At 34.7% G+C, this 20325-nt stretch overlaps 1 protein-coding gene across 2 annotated transcripts in view; it reads left to right on the forward strand.

Moving 5' to 3' along the window:
• LOC143232620 (neurexin 1-like) overlaps window positions 1-19239 on the forward strand; it is a 261643-nt gene extending 242404 nt beyond the window's left edge. For both annotated transcript variants that reach the window (XM_076468253.1, XM_076468254.1), the window contains exons 16-18: window positions 9955-10202; window positions 11894-11999; window positions 16274-19239. In XM_076468253.1, the coding sequence (XP_076324368.1) occupies window positions 9955-10202; window positions 11894-11999; window positions 16274-16965 (1046 nt within the window). In that variant the 3' untranslated portion in view covers window positions 16966-19239. The remainder of the gene's footprint in view (window positions 1-9954; window positions 10203-11893; window positions 12000-16273) is intronic.
• Window positions 19240-20325: the final 1086 nt, after the last annotated feature.

The raw sequence follows: 20325 nt of genomic DNA on the forward strand, positions 1-20325 counted from the left end.
ATATAATAGCTCATTTAATACAAGGGTTGAGTAAGTTATATTACAATGGTTTTGAATAAGGAAATTAGCAAGTCACAGAACAGTCAGAAATAATATATAGTTTCAGTGGAACGGCATATAGCAGAAAAAATATTTTCATATTGTTTCACATTACTTAAATGGTGGGATGCCACTAAAATTGATTACATTTGTAACAGCCCTTTCCAACCCAAAATAGATATGCACTCATATAAAGTTATGTTTTGATAGGGACTTAGCATTATCAAGACAGGTACAACTGACATTCGAAAACAAAGGAATGTGAATCAACTTTAAGTACCAGGACTATCCTTAAAGAGACCTGCAACAGGTCTCACCATAACCATGACAAATAAGTACGCCATATTGTAATAGATGATGTATGTGAACACAAAAGTTAATGATAAAAGCAACAATAAATAACAGAATAAAAAAAATCTATCTAGAAAAGTAGTAAATAAGTTGCTTTCATGACATATTTATTCAACTATTGCATAACTCAAACAGCTGATTAAGGATATCTGTGCAACTGGTCCGTTGAAACAGGTATGAAACTGTTGTCTGTCTTTGTACACAGATTAATTATTGGAGAGTATTCATGGAGGAATGATGTACTTTGGGCGTGATAGTCTTGCAAAATAACCTTTTTAAATAGAAACTATGGTGAAGGACTGTTGTTAAAAAGCACGGTCGTAAGATAAAGTATGACCAGAGGTGAACATGAGCAGTAATGACGTAGTGAAGTTCAAAAATCATTTTAATATAATGTACTTAACTTCTCTAGAAAAACAAGACCTCGTTCGTTTGATTAAATTAATATTTAACAAACTTTCTATTAGATCTAGGTTAATCTTATATGCTCAAACACTAAGCCAAACAGTACAAAATAATCTTCAAAATTATTATTATAAACCAAAAACAAATTTTAGAAAATTATATTAAACATTAAAATCAATAAGAAGATTTAATGAGGAAATGTAATAAGCTACTAATCACAAAAGAAAAAAACATTAAAACTCCAGTTATTTCAATTTGTATTCAGATTTACACAATCTACCGATGCAGAAAACATAAAATTCTAATAAATGTTCACATATTTGTAACCAACGTAAAAAACTAATAAATATACAAAAATTCATTAGAAAATGCGAAAGCTGCTTATCTAAGGGATTATACCGTTTATTTGTTATTGATTCCATTAGCCTGATACCAGTGTAAACTAACATTTATGTAATTCTCACAATTAACAATTTAATAGTTTAAAACATGTTTCCGATTCATAGCACTAACAAAAACAAAGCTTTAAAAAATGGTAAAAAATATAATGTTTACACAGATGTATATATACAAGTGTTTGTTTGTTTTGAATTTTGCTCAAAGCTACACGAGGGCTATCTGCGCTAGTCGTCCCTAATTTAGCGGCTCGGCATGGCCAGGTGGGTTAAGGAGTTCGACTCGTAATCTAAGGGTCGCGGGGTCGAATCCCGGTCGCACCAAACATGCTCGCTCTTTTAGTCGTGGGGGCATTATAATGTGACGGTCAATGCCACTATTCGTTGTTAAAAGAGTAACCCAAGAGTTGGCGGTGGGTGGTGATGACTAGCTTGCCTTTCCTAGCCGGCTTACACTGCTAAATTAGGGACACCTAGCCCAGATAGCCCTCGTGTAGCTTTGCGCGAAATTCAAAAACAAACAATACATCCCAGCCTCTTGGAAGCAAACAAATGTGTTAATATTTCATAAGGAAAGTAAACTATCCAATAAACCGGGTAGTTACCATCCAACTGTATAGATAAAATTATTGAACATGTATTACGTAAAACATTGACCAAATTTTTGTAAGTCATATCAAAATGTCCAGTTTCAGAAAATGTTGACAAACAATGAATCCTTTCGTTAACGGAAAGTATATGTTTCCTGAAACAAGCTATCTGTTGTGTCCACAGAGGGAAATCGAACCCCTAATTTTAGGGTCGTAAATCCGGATATTTACCGCTGTCCCAGCAGGGGACGGTTAAGTGAACTCATTAGAGATAGCTTTAATATAAATCGATGCATTGTTCACTTTCTCCCTATGGAGAAAGTTTTCGACTACGAAGCATAATGTTCTACAGCTTTCATGTAAAAAATGGAACTTCCGCGCGGTTTTATTTACTGGCCATCAGACTTTCTGGAAATACAGCAGATGTAGAGTTAATAAAGAGGGTTTTTTTCTGATAATAATCTGTTGTTGAATTTTGTGTTGCTATACCCAGAACAACTGTACATAGTGTTAGTTTGTTTGCTATTCCCGGAATAATTGTATTCAGCGCTATTTTGTTTTCTGTAGCCAGAATATATTTAACTTACTATATGTCGACTATATTTATACTTCTTCAGACTACCACATCTGCCAAAGTGTTATGTTTGGCTTATAACTCTAAAATTACATGGACCAAACACATTAGAACAAGAACACGGCAAAGTACCAACGTGTTAGGCTTCTAACTGGTAAAAATAGACGAACAACAGCAAATAACAGTATCAAAATATGCGCAGTATAAATACGGCCAACTATGGAGTACTCATATGCGTAATGGAACACTCTCGCTCTCTCTCGATAAAACGTAGTTGAATGAACGCCAACTGCTTGTTGTATAAACACAAGAGTGGAGGACGACGTTTCGAACGTTTTCCTCCTGGACATGAAGACGAATGGCAGAAGACTTTCGAAACGTGTTTCTACAACAGGCAGTTGCCGTCCATTCAACTACGTATACTCCACCTAAACAATCTATCAAATAATAGCACTTTTTCGCTAATTAAAACTATATTATAAACATTACAAAATTAATTGCTTACACCATCATTCAGAGCCCCCAAATCATCATCATCAGGATTTCTATATAGCTGTACAAACATAAAACCATAACCAGAAAATCTCAGTTAAACATCCACAGAACCGAAAAATGAGCAATGACATGAGTTAAACTGCTACTGGGAATAATCTTAAGTGCCTCTACCCAATTAACATCAATTATAAGAGCAAGTCACTTACTGCCAGCAGGTAACCATTTCACTAATAAATTATGTATGTATTAAAGTAAATAATATTTATGTAAATATACACTTAATTAGTTAAATTAGTAAATGTGAAGGACTGTATTACAAACCGAATAAAATTATAGTAATGAATACACTGTAAATATTAATGCATTTATACACGAACATAGCCTTAGAAAGGGTCAAAAACAATACTCGAACACAAAGTACAAGCTATGGCCATCAAAGAGTAATAAATATAGTATTTTCCCATAATATAGTATCAACAGAAGAAGGATTAACCAACCGTAAAGGAGCGAGGAGGAGGTTATAAGCGCACCTAACCCTCCGTGATCTATAGAAACAAAGACCTAAATACAAATTGTATGTCCGCTTAAATTCGATCACTTGGGAGATCCACTTAAATTATTTTACTAAATTTTGTTAAAATTAATTTAGTCACTTCCTCACAATAACATGCGACACAAGAGAGACAGACAATTATGCTTCATTTAGTGTCAGTTAGTCAGTAGACACTAAAATGACGCCACATAAGACTTCTTTTTTTAACGTTACAATTTGTACTGTCGTGACATCGGTAAAACGTGCTCATGCTATGAATGTGAGGAAGAGTTTTACACTTTGTAGGCAACACACCGCATGACATTTGAAGTTAAAAGCCTAAAAATACTTGTTACTCTTAATTTTGGCTTTTATTTATTCTTGAAACAGAATGCTTTCAGGGACCCTGCGAAAGTACATCTGGTATGTATATGTAGATAAACAACAAATAATTGGAACATTACATTGTAGAAGACGTTTAAATGAATTATCTAATGTATTACAGTAATTAGTAGTTCCAGAATATACTACAAGAGTGGTATACAAACGTGCTACCAGATGGTAAACCACACCTCGTTTGGGTACATAAAGAACCAGTATTTAAAACCTGCCGAAAGATATATAAGATACTTAAAGGATTACACTAATAAGGTGGCCAAGTAAATAATGAAATAACGATATTAATTGTAATAATTAATAATATTAAGAAATACTAATTTAATTTAATTAATGAGCTATAGCTTTCAATATAATAAGCTATTACGTTACTTATAATAGCGAGCGAAATATAATATCAACAGTCGCTGACATACGCAAGATATATATAACTTTATTTCCTTGTTAAATATTAGGTTGAGGAATAATTCGTGAGCGTTTTAAAATGATTTCATGTAATACCTAGGTATAGAGTATGCATTGTTGTAAACGAAATTGCAAGAAATTAAATGCGAAAAGCAGATGGTGTCGAAAATGCTCGATTTTGTCCACTTGACATTCCATTTAATGAGCTGAAAATGAAAGCAAAAATTAAAGACATATGAAAAATAAACACACCATCTATTAGAGAAAAAATTATCTACCAAATGACATGAAATATTTTGCGAAAGCGTTTCATTTATGAAATTTTTTTTAAGTTATATTTTTTTAACTTGAAAAAACGCTCACGAATTATTCCTCAACCCAATAGATATGAAAAGGAATAGCATACTATCTAACGTGGTATGATAGTTAAGACAACTTTCAATTTGCGGGTCGCGGGATCGAATCCTGTTAGCGAATATTCTCGACCTTTTAGCTGTAGGAATCTTATAGTATAAAAAGGTTATCCCACTACTGCATATCATAATACATTTATGGCTGAAAGAGCGAGCATGTTCCATACAAAGTTTCAATTCCCATTGATTGTTAATGGAGCACCTGAACCATAAGGTCATCACGCCGTGCTTTAATATGGGGTAGCAAGTTTTCTTTCTTTCCCATGTGTAGGAGCCTATGGTAATATATATGTGTGTGTGTATGTAGGCAAAAGAACGTCAAATATTTCGTGATATTCAATAAAAATTGTAATCCTGTAATAATCTTTAGCAAACAGGATGCTGGACTTTTCACAGAATTTAATAAATATCTTGTTCAAATTACGTGATGCCAAACATTCTTGTGATAACATGAATTATGAACTTAGACCAAGAAATGTTGAATAGAGTTTATTGTAGAATCACCTATTTCAAATTTACCTTACGAAATGGAAACTTGGTTTGTTTTGTTGGTTGGTTTGAATTTTGCGCAAAATTACACGAGGGTTATCTGCGTTAGCCGTCCCTAATTTTGCAGTGTAAGACTAGAGGGAAGGCAGCTATTCATCACCACCTACCGCCAACTCATGGGCTACTCTTTTACCAACGAATAGAGAGATTGACCGTCACATTATAACGCCCCCTCGGCTAAAAGGGCGAGCATGTTTGGTGTGATGGGGATTCGAATTGGCGACCCTCAGATTACGAGTCGTGTGCCTTAACCACCTGGCCATGCCGAGCCTTAATCCTAAAAGAAGATTTATTTCTTAACAATACCTAAGCTCTGTTTATGCCGTTAAAGTAAGTCTGAAAATAAAAGTCAGTTGATGTATTTATCATTTGTAAAAGTGTGTTATACACTGATGACTGATTCTTAGATTATTATAGACGTTGGCTTGGCATGGCCGAGCGCGTAAGGCGTGCGACTCGTAATCCGAGGGTCGCGGGTTCGCGCCCGCGTCGCGCTAAACATGCTCGCCCTCCCAGCCGTGGGGGGCGTATAATGTGACGGTCAATCCCACTATTCGTTGGTAAAAGAGTAGCCCAAGATTTGGCGGTGGGTGGTGATGACTAGCTGCCTTCCCTCTAGTCTTACACTGCTAAATTAGGGACGGCTAGCACAGATAGCCCTCGAGTAGCTTTGTGCGAAATTCCAAAACAAACACACAAACAAACAATTATAGACGTTACACTTATTAACGCTAAAGTCTTTGCTCTCCATTGGAAGCACAAATATGAATATCTTCCACAGCTAAGCCAGACGGACTTCTTTGTGGCGTACCACCTAATTTAGTAGTATAAGACTAGAGGAAAGGCAGCTAGTTATCACCACCCATCGCCAACTCTTGGGCTACTCTTTTGCCAACGAATAATAGGATTGATCATCACATTATAACACCTTCACGGCTGAGAGGTGGAGCATGTTTGGTGCGACCGGGATTCCAACCCGCTAATTACATGTCGAACGTCTTAACACGCTTGGCTATGCCGGGCCCGTATTCATATTATTAATTGGAATGTTTTAGTCGTTAATTATGTACGCCGTAGACTTAAACAAGTAATCGTTATGATATCCTAATAGTTGCAGTTATACAAACAAATTCAAACAGTTTTTAGTGTGCAATAAAATTTAAGTTTATGCGCCAGGAACTTAGAATTTGGTTACGTTGTTCTAATAGCTAGATCTATAAAGAATATTGAATATATTATATTAAATCGACTTCAAAGCTTCTCCATGTCATTAAAATTTGTCATGTCTTCTCATACTCTCTCTCATAACTGTGTTTCTTAGAAAAAATAGCAGCAAAGTTTCCATTTCAAAAGGCTCCGTCATAAGGCTGTCATGTCCAAAGCACTCTACACATCCCTGTTTAAATTCCATAGTTCATCTAACGTACGAGAACAACGCTTTCTAAGTGCAAATCTTAACAGTCGAATCGTATAGAAATCCATAGAAGTTGTATCCATCAACTTTAATATTATGTTTACATATAAAATAGCATTAATTATTATTATTAGAAATAGAACATACAGTATTGCATAAATATCCATTTCGTACTCCAATTGCTTAATGTGTGCGACAACTGAACACAAGGTATGGTTTGGTTTGTTTTGAATTTCGCGCAAAGCTTCGCAAGTGTTATCTGCGTTAGCCATCCCTAATTCAGTAGTGTAGGACTAGAAGGAAGGCAACTAATTATCACCACCCACTACTAACTTTTGGGCTACTCTTTTACCAACGAATAGAGGGATTGATTGTCATATTATAATGCTCCCACGGCTGAAAGGGCGAGCATGTATGATGTGACAGAAATTTGAACCCGCGACCTTCGGATTACGAGTCGAGTACCTAAACCACCTGGCCATGCCGGGCTCCACAATGTATGACTGGAAGTTTTATCTTGGTGAACAAGTATACTGGTAGACTTGTTTCCAAGCGTAGCTCCTTTAGGATTATATTGTGCACTGTTGCCTGGAGCACGTGGACGACTTTTGCCACTAATCTTTGTGTTCATGTATTCCCACTCGTTGTACATTGCTAATTATGGCAGGGATATGACTTCTTTTTACATTTTCTTTCTGAATGGTTTTGTTATGTAGGTTGATCCATATTCCCTTGTTTTCCAATACCGTTAAATGCAAATAATACTCTCCTGGCCCTGGAACTTTTAAATCCCCGATATAAACACAGTTCTGCTATTTGAGAGTGTGAATGCTTTGCCCCTGAAAGGACTGTTACATACCCTTTTCAAAAACAATAGATTTTCAGTAGCATCACACTTATCTACATCAAAATGTAATTCTGATACAATTCATTCCACCGTGACTTTATACTAACTGTTGTTATGTCGTAACTTTCTGATTTGCATATTCGAAATCGTTTTAATATAACACTCTCAACAGAAGAAGATCAAGGTATAGTTACACAGCTATAATGAAACATTGTATACAATACACCGGAGACCACATATCAAGGTATAGTTGCACAGCTATAATGAAACATTGTATACAATACACCGGAGACCACATATCAAGGTATAGTTACACAGCTATAATGAAACATTGTATACAATACACCGGAGACCACATATCAAGGTATAGTTACACAGCTGTAATGAAACATTGTACACAATACACCGGAGATCACAGATCAAGGTATAGTTACAAAGCTGTAATGAAACATTGTATACAATACACCAGAGACCACAGATCAAGGTATAGTTACAGAGCTATAATGAGACATTGTATACAATACACCAGAGATCACATATCAAGGTATAGTTGCACAGCTATAATGAGACTTTGTATACAATACACCAGAGACCACAGATCAAGGTATAGTTACACAGCTATAATGAGACATTGTATACAATACACCAGAGACCACAGATCAAGGTATAGTTACAGAGCTATAATGAGACATTGTATACAATACACCAGAGACCACAATCTATTCACGGTGTTCTACTTTTCAATTTTATACACCAGATATGAAACCCAAAGTGTCGCTGCTGTTTTCGGTTGTTTTGTTCGCTTGTTTGTAGTTAAGCACAAAGTTAAACAATGGGCTAATTTTACTTTTAAATTTTATAAACTAGAGACCTGATTAATAGTTATGATGTTCTAATTGTTGCTTTTATACTCCTTAAAACCAAAAAACTAGTACTGTGTTTTCAGTTTTAATTTTTTTTTGCAATACAAAAAGCAGTCTAAAATGATAACTGTGTTCTATTTTGGTACTGATTTGTAGATATCAAACAATTATTATATTACTCTGGTTATAGATTTCATTTAATTAAAAACCGTAAATGGTTACTTTGTACTAATTGTTAATTTTATACACTAAATAATAAAAGTATGGTTAGTTTATATCAATTATTATTTTTTTACTCAAAAGGCTCAGTTTGATTATAATGGCTTACGTGTTAATTTCACATGTCAGAAACCCAGAAAAGTGTTTCGTTTCTGTGATGGTAAGGCCCAGCATGGCCAGGTGGTTAAAGTATTCTGCTCCTAATCTGAGAGTCGCAGGCTCGAATCTTCGTCACACCAAACATGGTCGCTCTTTTAGCCGTGAGAGCGTTATATGTGACAGTCAGTCCTACTATTCGTTGGTAAAGAGTAGCCCAAGAGTTGGCGGTGGGTGGTGATTACTACCTGCCTTTCCTCTAGTCTTACACTGCTAAATTAGGGACGGCTAGCGCAGATATCCCTCGTGTAGTCTTGGGCGAAATTCAAAACAAGCAAACTATGATGGTAAATTATATATGCGAGAGATGGAGAGTTTCATGGCATTATTCAAGTTATTCATCTGATTTAATACAGCAAATACTCCCGGTTTAGCTCTGTGTTTTGATTGTTTCTTCTATACAGAACAAAGCTTGGTTAGATTATTTTATTAATGATTGATTTTGTACAATATGCCATGGGGTGCACTTTAAATACGATGCTCTAATGTTTAATTTCGTTCTTCGTAAGAGAGTTAGAGTTTGGTTATTATGTTCTGATTGTTAATTTTACACTACAGAAGACTGAATCAGTTAAATACATTCAACAAATACTTTATTATTTTTATTTTCATATTCACAAATTTGAGCATGTTCCATAGATATTCCATTTTTTATTAAAACATTTGAGTGTATTCAGCGCCAATTTTTATATTTTAATAATATACATTCAACTTTCTAAATGAAACTACTTTGCGGTATTGAGTACTGTGTAATGGCCAACGTTCAAGCCATAATTTCCTGATTAACACGCTGAACCCTTACTCTGAACTGAGTGAATGTTATAGGTGTACAAGTCAATCCCGCTGTTCATTCCTCCCTCCACAGTGGCTCAACGGTGAGTCTAAAGACTTATAACTAAAAACCGTGTTAGTTCAATAGCCTTGGTGAACACAACACATACAGCCCAGTATGTAGCTTTGTGCTTAACAACAAATAAATCCGCTAAAATTATATATATACAGAGAGAGAGAATAGTGGTGTGGGCAGAAGACGATACTGATTGAGTGCACTCAATTCTGTTGGTCGGCATTTCTCCTGAATTTTTCACATTTCTAACCTGACTACTCAGCTTAAACATCACAATTGTTCTTCAGGCTGAAAACAACAGGACTGCTAAGCTAACCTCGTATTTCAATTTACGTATATTTTCTACTGAGAGAGCTAAATGTTCAGTGTTCATTCCAGTATTTTACTTTGGGCCCATATTTTATGAAACAGGTGAGCAGGTTTAACAACCAGTGCAATACTCTAATTTACAACCATATTTTTAGGGAGACAACTGACTGTATTCAACAGCCACTCCAAGGCTCAAATTGGTGGGAAAAAGAACCCCGTGGGTGGAAAAATTGAACGATCCTTTCAAGGTATTCTTGCTGGCTTGGTGTTCAATGGTCATCGTTTATTAGACCTAGGAGCAGAAAATGATCCTAGAATAACCATAGAAGGAGATGTGGAACTCCTTGTGTCTATCCCATTCGACTCGAACCAAAAATTTGGTTTCCATGCGCAAATGCAACAGGTATGTATATGAAACAGAAAATATTTAGGAAATTATTATTGTTTAACAGATGTACCACACTTAAACGAAAATATCTTTCTATATCAAAAATTTCAACTAATTCATTTGAATAATTATGTTCCAAATATTTATTTTTCTTTCCTCTTTTTATCCCTAGCTTTACTCTGGGATGGTACAGAAAGGCATACCAAATCAGAACATTTTATATTTCTTATATATATATCACTAAGCTTTCTTCTCTGAAAGAAGCGTATTAACCTCACGACCTCAGCTAGCTTGTCTAATAGTAATTGCAGTTTCATTATTTTTGTGTCCATATATAACACGTTGATGAATGTGGTAAGTTCATTATGCACAGTTCAAATAACTTAACAAGTAAGCAAACCAGTTGACACTCATTTACACAGTTTTGTTAAAAAAAATCTTGTTCGTTAACCATTCTAGTGAATAATCTTATATCTTACTCGAATGGACGAAACGTTTATGTCACTATCTATGTATGTAACCGAAATTGTTGCACCATTTATTCAATAGCACCACAATAAAAAATCCATAAAAATTTCACACTTTGGGTATTCAAAGTTCAGACAGTTTGAAAAATAACTGTGGTGTGTAACAAATATTTCTTTATAATAAAACAATTTAAAATAAAGGTTACTGTCCTCACAACAATAACATGATATTCACTAAGACTGTACTTGAAGGTTTTATTATATTTTTATTTATGTAATTTTTAAATGTAGTGCTGAGAAACTTGAGTTCTTAAAAAGTTATTAATTTTTCAATAAATGGAACCACTTTTGACATATAAAACCATTACAAATTATGTCAGCAAAATTTGCGAAAATTTTGAGCTCTATACAATAAATCATTTTGATGTAATGAGTTGGGCGGGGCTAAAGAGCACAAGCTGAACACTTTCAGTACGGGCCCAGCATGGCCAGGTGGGTTAAGGCGTGCGACTCGCAATCTGAGGGTAACGGGTTCGCATCCCCGCCGCGCCAAACATGCTCGCCCTTTCAGCCGTGAGGGCGTTATAATGTAACGGTCAATCCCTCTATTCGTTGTTAAAAGAGTAGCCCAAGAGTTGGCGGTTGGTGATGATGACTAGCTGCCTTCCCTCTAGTCTTACACTGCAAAATTAGGGACGGCTAGCGCAGATAGCCCTCGTATAGTTTTGCGCGAAATTCAAAAATTCAAATTCAATATTTTCAGTACGTACCAGAAAAAAACATGTCTTTAAATATTACCGGTATTACAGCGGCATGTCTGTGGACTTTCAACGATAGAAACCATGTTTCGATACCCGTGGTAGGCAGAACATAGATAGCCCATTGCGTAGTTTTGTGCTTAATTTTAAATAACCTTTTTTAGAAAAAGTCCGCTTTTTCTGATGTTTTCAATTTGGTATGAATACTACAATTAGTAATTACTAGCAGAAACAGCCGCCCTAACAGCCGCCCTAAGGCGGCGTTTCTGCTAGTATTAAATAATTTAGAAAAACACAAGTTTAATATGGGTGGAACTTGAATCCGTTGCTTTCGTTATTTACATAGAAAAATCTTTAAAATGTATAAAAGCTATAATTTTTTTTTACTTTCACCTGTAAGATTCTTTGCTGTATATTTAATTTTAACTTTTCTCAATATTTGACCCACATTTACTTATTAACGCCAACTTTGTTACGACAGCCTCGATCAAAGATTTCTTTTGAAGGCGATGATCTGGTGTTTCCGGCTTCAGAATCCGGCTGTTTTGATGACGAAGACGACTGTGGTGTGATTGAATTTGGATCAGGTACGTTAAATATCCGCGATGTTTGATCATTACCCCTGGTGAATTTCCTTGAGTTAAAAGAAAAGCTGTTAAGTTGCTGTCAAACAGTTTGAATTTGAAATATCAACTAAATATATATTATTTTCAATATTTTTCGCTACGTAGCATTAATAATATGTCAATATTGATCTTTTCTCATGACTCTCGTTATTCATTTGTACTAGAAATACTTTTAACCAAAACAAAAGTAAATTAATCTCGGAGTCCTATTTCAACTTTTATTAGCTATATTTTTGTTCCCCAGCAATACCAAGCGTGGGACACACGTATACCTGATTCGATTTTATTACACATCAAGACCTTTAGTAGCCTACCTTAAACTGAAATTATTTTAGAGCAGGATTAGAGTGAATTAATCTATAAAACTTAGATGTGGCCAAATGCGTCAATCGAAAAAGTTTGGCTTCCTGACACCAAAACTGTACTTATTTCTCTAACAGATCAAGAGGTAATGGAACTATTTGTATTTGAAATTCAGAGCCATTTTATCAACCTCTATGCCTCAGTTAAAAAGAAACAAACATCTTACTACAATGGACGAAGTGTGTGTATATATGTACCTACGTAGGTGACTGAAATAATAAATATAGTGACGTCATCTATTGAATGTTACCAGAAACATACATTCAGAAAATATTTCAAACTTTTTGTATTCAAGATTCATATTAGAAAATAACTGTGATATATACAACAACCATTTTGTTATTACAGAATATAACTGTAAATAAAAGTACTCTCATCACAACAAGACACAGCTTTCACTAGAACTGGGACAGCGGTTCGATTTCCCCGGTAAACACAGCAAATAGCCGATATGGCTCGGCTATAAGAAAAATACACACTAAAACTGTACTTGAGGGTTTGATAATATTATTAATTAAATAATTTGTGAATATAGTACCATAAAAGTAAAGTTATTTAAACAATTTTATTTTTTCAATAAACGGTATCATTTCAAAGATATAAAAATATTACAGTTTATATCAGCACCATCCAAACACTTTTCCAATGCAGTAGTTTAAAAAAAAAAAAAAACAATTTTTATACAATGTTCACTTTTTCAAAATTTGTCAAGTGATTGGTTTGTTTTGAATTTCGCGCAGCTACACGAGGTTTATCTGCGCTAGCCGTCCCAAATTTAGCAGTGTAAGATTAGAGGGAAGGCAGCTAGTCGTCACCACCCAACACTAACTCTTGCGCTACTCTTTTACCAACGAATAGTAGTATTAACCGTCACATTATAACGCCCCCACTGCTGAAAACGCGAACATGTTGGGTATAACGAGAATTCGAACGCGCTTCCTTGAGATCACGAATCGAACGCCTTAACCATCTGTTCTACCAGCTTTAGGTCTGGCATGGCCAAGCGCATAAGGCGTGCGACTCGTAATCCGAGGGTCGCGGGTTCGCGCCCGCGTCGCGCTAAACATGCTCGCCCTCCCAGCCATGGGGGTGTATAATGTGACGGTCAATCCCACTATTCGTTGGTAAAAGAGTAGCCCAAGAGTTGGCGGTGGGTGGTGATGACTAGCTGCCTTCCCTCTAGTCTTACACTGCTAAATTAGGGACGGCTAGCACAGATAGCCCTCGAGTAGCTTTGTGCGAAATTCCCAAACAAACAAACAGACTTACTTTAGAACATTATTTTTCGTAGAATTGTGATTTTTTTTCTACAGTTCTCATACATTGGGATATTGTTGTATGGAACATTGCTAGACGTTTCTACAATTCACGTGTACGAAGATAGTGTTTATCATGGAATTGTTATATGTTTCTAAAACTTACGTATATCAGGGTATAGTTATTCGTAGAACTGCTAGATATTTATACTGTATTAAGTTATATCATAAAGGTTGGATGTCTACACTTACTAGACATTTTTACGCAACATATTCTGTTCGAATATTATTTAAAACATTAATAAGGCGTTTTCATTAATTATATTTATGTCATTAGATTTTTTTAGAATTAAAATGTAATTAGATGTGTGAACGCTTATCTGTTAAAAAAATATTACCCTCTCTCCTCCTTTGTGCGAAATTCCAAAACAAACAAACAATCTACCAGCTTTTGTCAGATAAAGTACGAATACTCCGATTAGTGAATACTATTGCGTAAGGTGGCGTTTCTGTTAATACATATATTCCGAAGAAAAACAGAAATCTTGAAATGTGTTGGTTCAAAAAGAGTTCCGGGATTGTAATAAATTTTTTGCTAGCCGTCCCTAATTTAGCAGCGTAAGACTAGAAGGAACGTAGCTAGTCATCACCAACTGCCGCCATACTTTTGGTTACTGTTTTATCAATGAAGTATGGGACTGACCTATCACATTATAACGCCCCCATGGCTGAAAAGACGAGCATATTCGGTGTGACAAGGATTCGAACTCGCTACCCTTAGATTAGGAGTCGAGCGCCCTAACTACCTGGCCATTCATGGCCAATTCAGGATTGTAATTGGCAGTTTATAACAGATCCTTGAGTGTTTCCCCCCCCCCAGCTCTATTAACATTAAATTATGTTAATGCATGTTAAGAGATACTAGAAATATTGTTTTATATTATTAGATTACTACATATCTATTCGCGTAACAGAATCGCTTAAACTGGCCTTATGAATCAAGTAATCACAGATATATAAATCTTAATTTTTAAAAAATTAGTTTTAAAACACATCGAATTTGCCCTTGTTGGCCCCGGCATGGCCCATTGGGTTAGCGTCCCCTTGCCGAAAAAAAACAAAAACCTCGCTACTCACATTGGGACCGTAAGTGCATTTTCACAACGATACTCAAATCCCACTGTTTGGTCATAGTAGCTCAAGAGTTGCTAGTGGATGCTGTTAACTACGTGCCTTCTGGAGAGTCTTAAAAATGATGGATAGTTAGGACAGTTATCCCTTGTGTAGCTCTGTGGGGTGAATCTGAAGACAATTAAGCAGTTGCACTTGCTGATACAGTCTACTTTAATACTTATTTTTTCTTAGATTACTGAGTGTTGTTCTGTTTAAAGAATTGAATGAATTTTTGGCCTTGGTAATTAAACAACAACAACAAGTTAAATTTCATTTTAAAAAGTGGTTTTAAAGAGTGTTTGTTTTTGAATTTCGCTCAAAGCTACACGATGGCTATCTGTGCTAGCCGTCCCTAATTTAGCAGTGTAAGACTAGAGGGAAAGCAGCTAGTCATCACCACCCACCGCCAACTCTTGGACTACTTTTATACCAATGAATAGTAGGGATTGACTGTCACATTATAACGCCCCACAGCTGAAATGGGGGGCATGTTTGGTGCGTCGGGGATTCGAACCCGCGACCCTCAGATTACCAGTCGAACGCCTTAACCCACGTGGCCATGCCGGAGATAGGTTTTAGAGAGAACATTGTTGCTATGCTATGTAAAATATCTTTGTTATCACTGTTGGAACAGTAAAGTGTGTGTTTTTTAGAGATGGTTAACTTTATTCGATGTATCAGAAATAACAGTATCTTTGAACTGTGATTAAATTTATTAAGGTTTAAAACACTTGACATAACTTATTTCTTCGTATAGTAAAACATAGCTACACACAGTCTGTCAATATAGTTTGTTAAAATTTTCAATGAGTCAGCTTTGAAATTTATAAGAAAAAAAATAAGTATACAAACCTGAACATTTTGACAGTTTAATTTAGCACTATATATGTTTATTATTTTTTAAATATCCATAAATTGTATATGTGTGTTTTATTATAGTAAAGCCACATTGGACCATCCTCTGAGCTCACAAGGGAATCGAACCCCTGATTTTAGAGTTGTAAATCACTAGACTTACCGCTGTAGTAGCGGGGAGGAGCCCGTAAACTGTAGTCAAATTATGTTTGTGTTTAATTGTAATTTTTTATTTAGAAATTTACTATTCAAGTACAGTTAAAAATATTAACATGTTAACAGACTGTATTTAAACAATTTGAAATAATTGCGACAAAATTTCAAATACTTGTTTTTTAAACAATTCAAAAACAAATTAGCCAAAGTAAGTGCGAGATTCGATAGTATTGTTCTGTACCAATAAGTTTATTTTAAACACTGTCTTGTTGATACTGATTACTTGTTACATACTTATTATTAAAAAAAACAACACTTATTTATAATGAATTCCTTTAAATTGTCTTTTGAAAAGGGATAATGCTTAAGATGGCTAAGTGATGTTAATAAAAAATCTTATCAACAACTCGGACTTTTAATTACTTGATTTAGGAGACGACCTCATCACACCTGTGTACATATCACCTACCTCTGAACCACACCCCACGACATCTACTACACATCCCCAGTGGCCTGGAGCACTGACTCCTGTTGTTGAAGAAACCATTTGTGACGACGAGGAAGATTGTACAGAGGGATCGGGGTTTGATGCTATCATTGTTACTTCTGACAGTTCTCGTATTGTCTCTGAGATTGTAGTACCTGTGTTTCGTGCACCAGTCCAACCTTATCCCATCTCGCCAACTATTTCACAACAGGAAGGAAATGTATCAGACAAAGTTGAGCGAAGCACCACTGCGGTACCGACATCGAGTGGTAATCAAATAACACAACACCCTCCGTCAGTGTACCAGGTTCCTATTCCAGAAATGCCAAAGAACAAGGAGTTGCCAAAACTAAACCAAAAACCTAAAAGTTCAGCAGACAATACTGCTCTTGTAATTGGTATTATAGCCGGTCTGTTAATTTTGATAGTGCTAATAGCGTTAGTATTATACAGGCTCAGAAATCGGACTGACGGCTCGTATAAAATCGACGAGAGTAAAAACTATGAGTTTCCTGCTGTCGCTAACAGCCCAGCACTAATCAGTGAACAACAAATGCACGTGAACGGAACTATAAAAACAACAGAGAAACTTCAGAAAAAGGAAGATATAAAGGATCTAAGAGAATGGTATGTGTAAGGTCAGGAATGTTACCAGGTTGATCGTGTGTTTGAACTTCTTAACTTTACCACTCTTGGCTCCTTTCGTTTTTTACAGAAAACCTATGATACGAACATAAATCTTCTGAAAACGTGGATACGATTTTATCAAAAATATCTGAGATGCTTGGCATATTCAAGCTTACATCATATAGCTTATAAGATGAAGTACGGCTTTTCCTGATAAAACAATGTACTCACCGGTACGAGCTTATGAAATAACTGAGAACTTGGAAATAGCTAGCAAACTTAACTGTCAATTCCTCCGCGAGCTACGTGTAAAACTGTTCAATTTGCAAATTGGCCGTGTTTCATACATATATATATATAATAAACACACAGAGAGAATGTGGGGAAAGTGCACTGTTTAAGTAATATTTTCTATCCACTCGAGACGATTGCTTGCTGGCAATATACAATTACAATAGAATGTTAATTTATTTAATATATTTTCAATACTTTGCACTTCAAATGTTAAATTTCAGCGCTTTGATTATTCTGCCTAAATAAAATGTAGCAAATGATTTGAAATCATCACATATTTGCCAGTTAGTCACAGTGTTAAGCTACAAGAGCCGAGTGGGGCCCAGTGATTAATGTGTCGAACTATAGAACTGAGGTTCTATGGTTTGCATCCCGTTACCGCCAAAACAAAATCGCGCTTCTCACTTTGGAACAATAGATGTTTTATAAAAATAACTATGAAATCCCACTTGTCGATTAGAATAGCCAAACAGTTGGCGATTAGTGTTGACTAGCTGCCTTCCTTCTTGCCAATCACATCAGAATTAGGGGTAACTAGCGCAGATATCCCTCGTATAGCTTTGCGTGAAACTCAACAATCAAAGTGTCGAATTATTCTCATAACACGTATTTATTTATAACGGGTGTGTGAAAATACTAATTTAGAAGTACCTATGTACATGTATAGCATGTGCGTAAGATTTAATTGTTAAATAATTATAAGTTTACGTGTCTTTGTATTGTTTAGAATGTATTACAATAGAGTCCAAGCGTATTGATATATATGGGAAGTATTCAGTAAGAAATAAATTAAGCTACAACCTCAAACGTTTTCTTTTTAAACAGTTAGTTTCTAAAATATAAAACCATTTGAATTCGTACATATCCATATAAAAAGGAAATATAAAATCAAGACTGTCCACTTATGCTTGTAACTGCCTCAATTTTCTTCTGTAGGATATGAAAACAATATGCAAGGAAATGTAATAGTGGTATTATTTCCAAGTCGTAAACAACTAAATTAACTGTATCATCAGGACAGAATCTTTGTCGATACCACGTGTTTGTTGTTTAGTGAAGATAATGCAACCATATTTCTTCTTTTTTTTAAATAAAAAGCAAAAAAAAAATAGCAATCATAAAAGCTAAAAGCGTGCTTGTTATCCAGGTTTGTAGTTCATTATTTTAAAGGGTAGAAGTGAGAATCTTTTTTTCGTATGTGTGTGTGTGTGCATTGATATATATATAAAACAAAAGAAACCTCTATTATAAATATTCTGAGAACATTGGTAAACGTAATAAGAATATTTTACTTTTTCTGAACTTGCTTATAAATACCGTAAAAGTGAATATAAGTTTATTTATAGATCTATAAATTTGTATGAAATAACGAGTATTTAGCAAAATAATTATGATACGAACCTCTAAACTGGCAAAAAGTGAAACTCATTACTTGTAAGCTTTGGTAACGGTTGAAATCCGTAAAGAACTGAATTACAGTATCGCGAAAAAGAAAACACAAAAACACATGATGATTGATAGCATTTCTTCGACCTGGAAATACGATGTTAAAGATTATGGTATGCGTGCTTCACAATTATTGTTGTCTATTGTTCAGAGTGCAGATTCATTCGTTATGACGTTCAATGTAAATGAAGCTTTTAAAATTTAACTTGTAAATAATGTCGAGTAATGTTATGTTTTCAAAGCGTTATTTGTTTCACTTGTTCTTGTAAAATTTGGAATATTTCTCCAGTAGATGACGCTGAGTTTGAATTAAAAATATCCAGTATTCTAGGATTTTTTTATATTTGTGCTTTAAATGAGTTTGCAGGTGAGGAGAAATAGCTCCACTCTTGTTCACTAATTAAGAAGATTTCCAAGCATATTTAATGTGAAATTGTATGTTTGTACCACAAAAAATAGCTTATCAAATTGTTCACCGCATGGCATTGTTTTAAAAAATGTTCATGTACCTTACAGATAGACATTAAAAACTATTAATTTTAAAGTTGTTGTTTGATTATTACTATTATCACGTTTTAAATACTATTCTAATAATTGGGAAAACATAGCAAACTGTAAATTTATTTAAAATTGGTTGATAGTTTGTCCGCGATCAGTGATAAGTTCATTCCATTTCCCCCGAAGGCCAGAGTGAAGATACCCCATTTTGTAGCTTAGCACTAAATAAAAACATCTTAAAGCATACGGCATGTACTTAAATGAGCTAAACGTATAATTATCGACTTGTTAATTGCTTTATGAGTGAAATTATAATTAAAATTATTTTAATCTAGTTTGACTAGAACATAAATTACGTTATTTTTTCCAATTGAAGCTTTGGAACAACTGATATTTGAAAAACCATCAGGGTTAAGCTAACAATATTATTGCATTTATGTTCGTTTAAGTCAGCTTTTCATAACCATGAAAGTTTTTATTCTCATCTCCTTTTAGTCTACCATTCATTTCACTCACGATGTTTTAAGCAGAAGTGGAAATACCAATAATTATTGCTGTCCTTATTTACATATTTAAAAAAATCATTTGATGAGTTTTGTTTTAAAACTATTTCTTGGTTATGTGTGTTCACTCTTGGGTAAGACTTTCTCTTAACGTAAATCGCTATGTTATTTTGTTTTAACTATTTTTCCTTTCCTGGTTCAAAGTAACTACTTCCTCTCATTATTACATTTTATGTTTGAAACCATTTTCGCATAAACGAACAAATTTTAAAAAAGACGTTGCGAATCTCAGAACAATTTTTTTTTTAATTCGAAGAGAACTTTCATGTGTATGTTACTTGGAAAAAGTTTTTCTTGCTCTAGCTAAAACTTAGTAACTAAATATGCATCATATTTCAATTCTAAAGGTTTTTTGCAATCTATATTAACTCAAAATCGTGATTCCAGTTAATAGAAATTGCCTTGTTTTGATAGTAACTTTGAACAAGATAAATAAGCTAACTTGTGATATAAAGCATGGCACAAGTTTAGTAATTGATCTCTTACTTCGAAATATACAATGCAATTCTCAAAATGTTTTATTGCTGTTGATAAAAAGTCTTCCCAAAACATCAAGACTACGTTTTTAG

This window comes from Tachypleus tridentatus, chromosome 11 (assembly GCF_004210375.1).
Source record: "Tachypleus tridentatus isolate NWPU-2018 chromosome 11, ASM421037v1, whole genome shotgun sequence".
NCBI classification, from domain to species: Eukaryota; Metazoa; Arthropoda; class Merostomata; order Xiphosura; family Limulidae; genus Tachypleus; species Tachypleus tridentatus.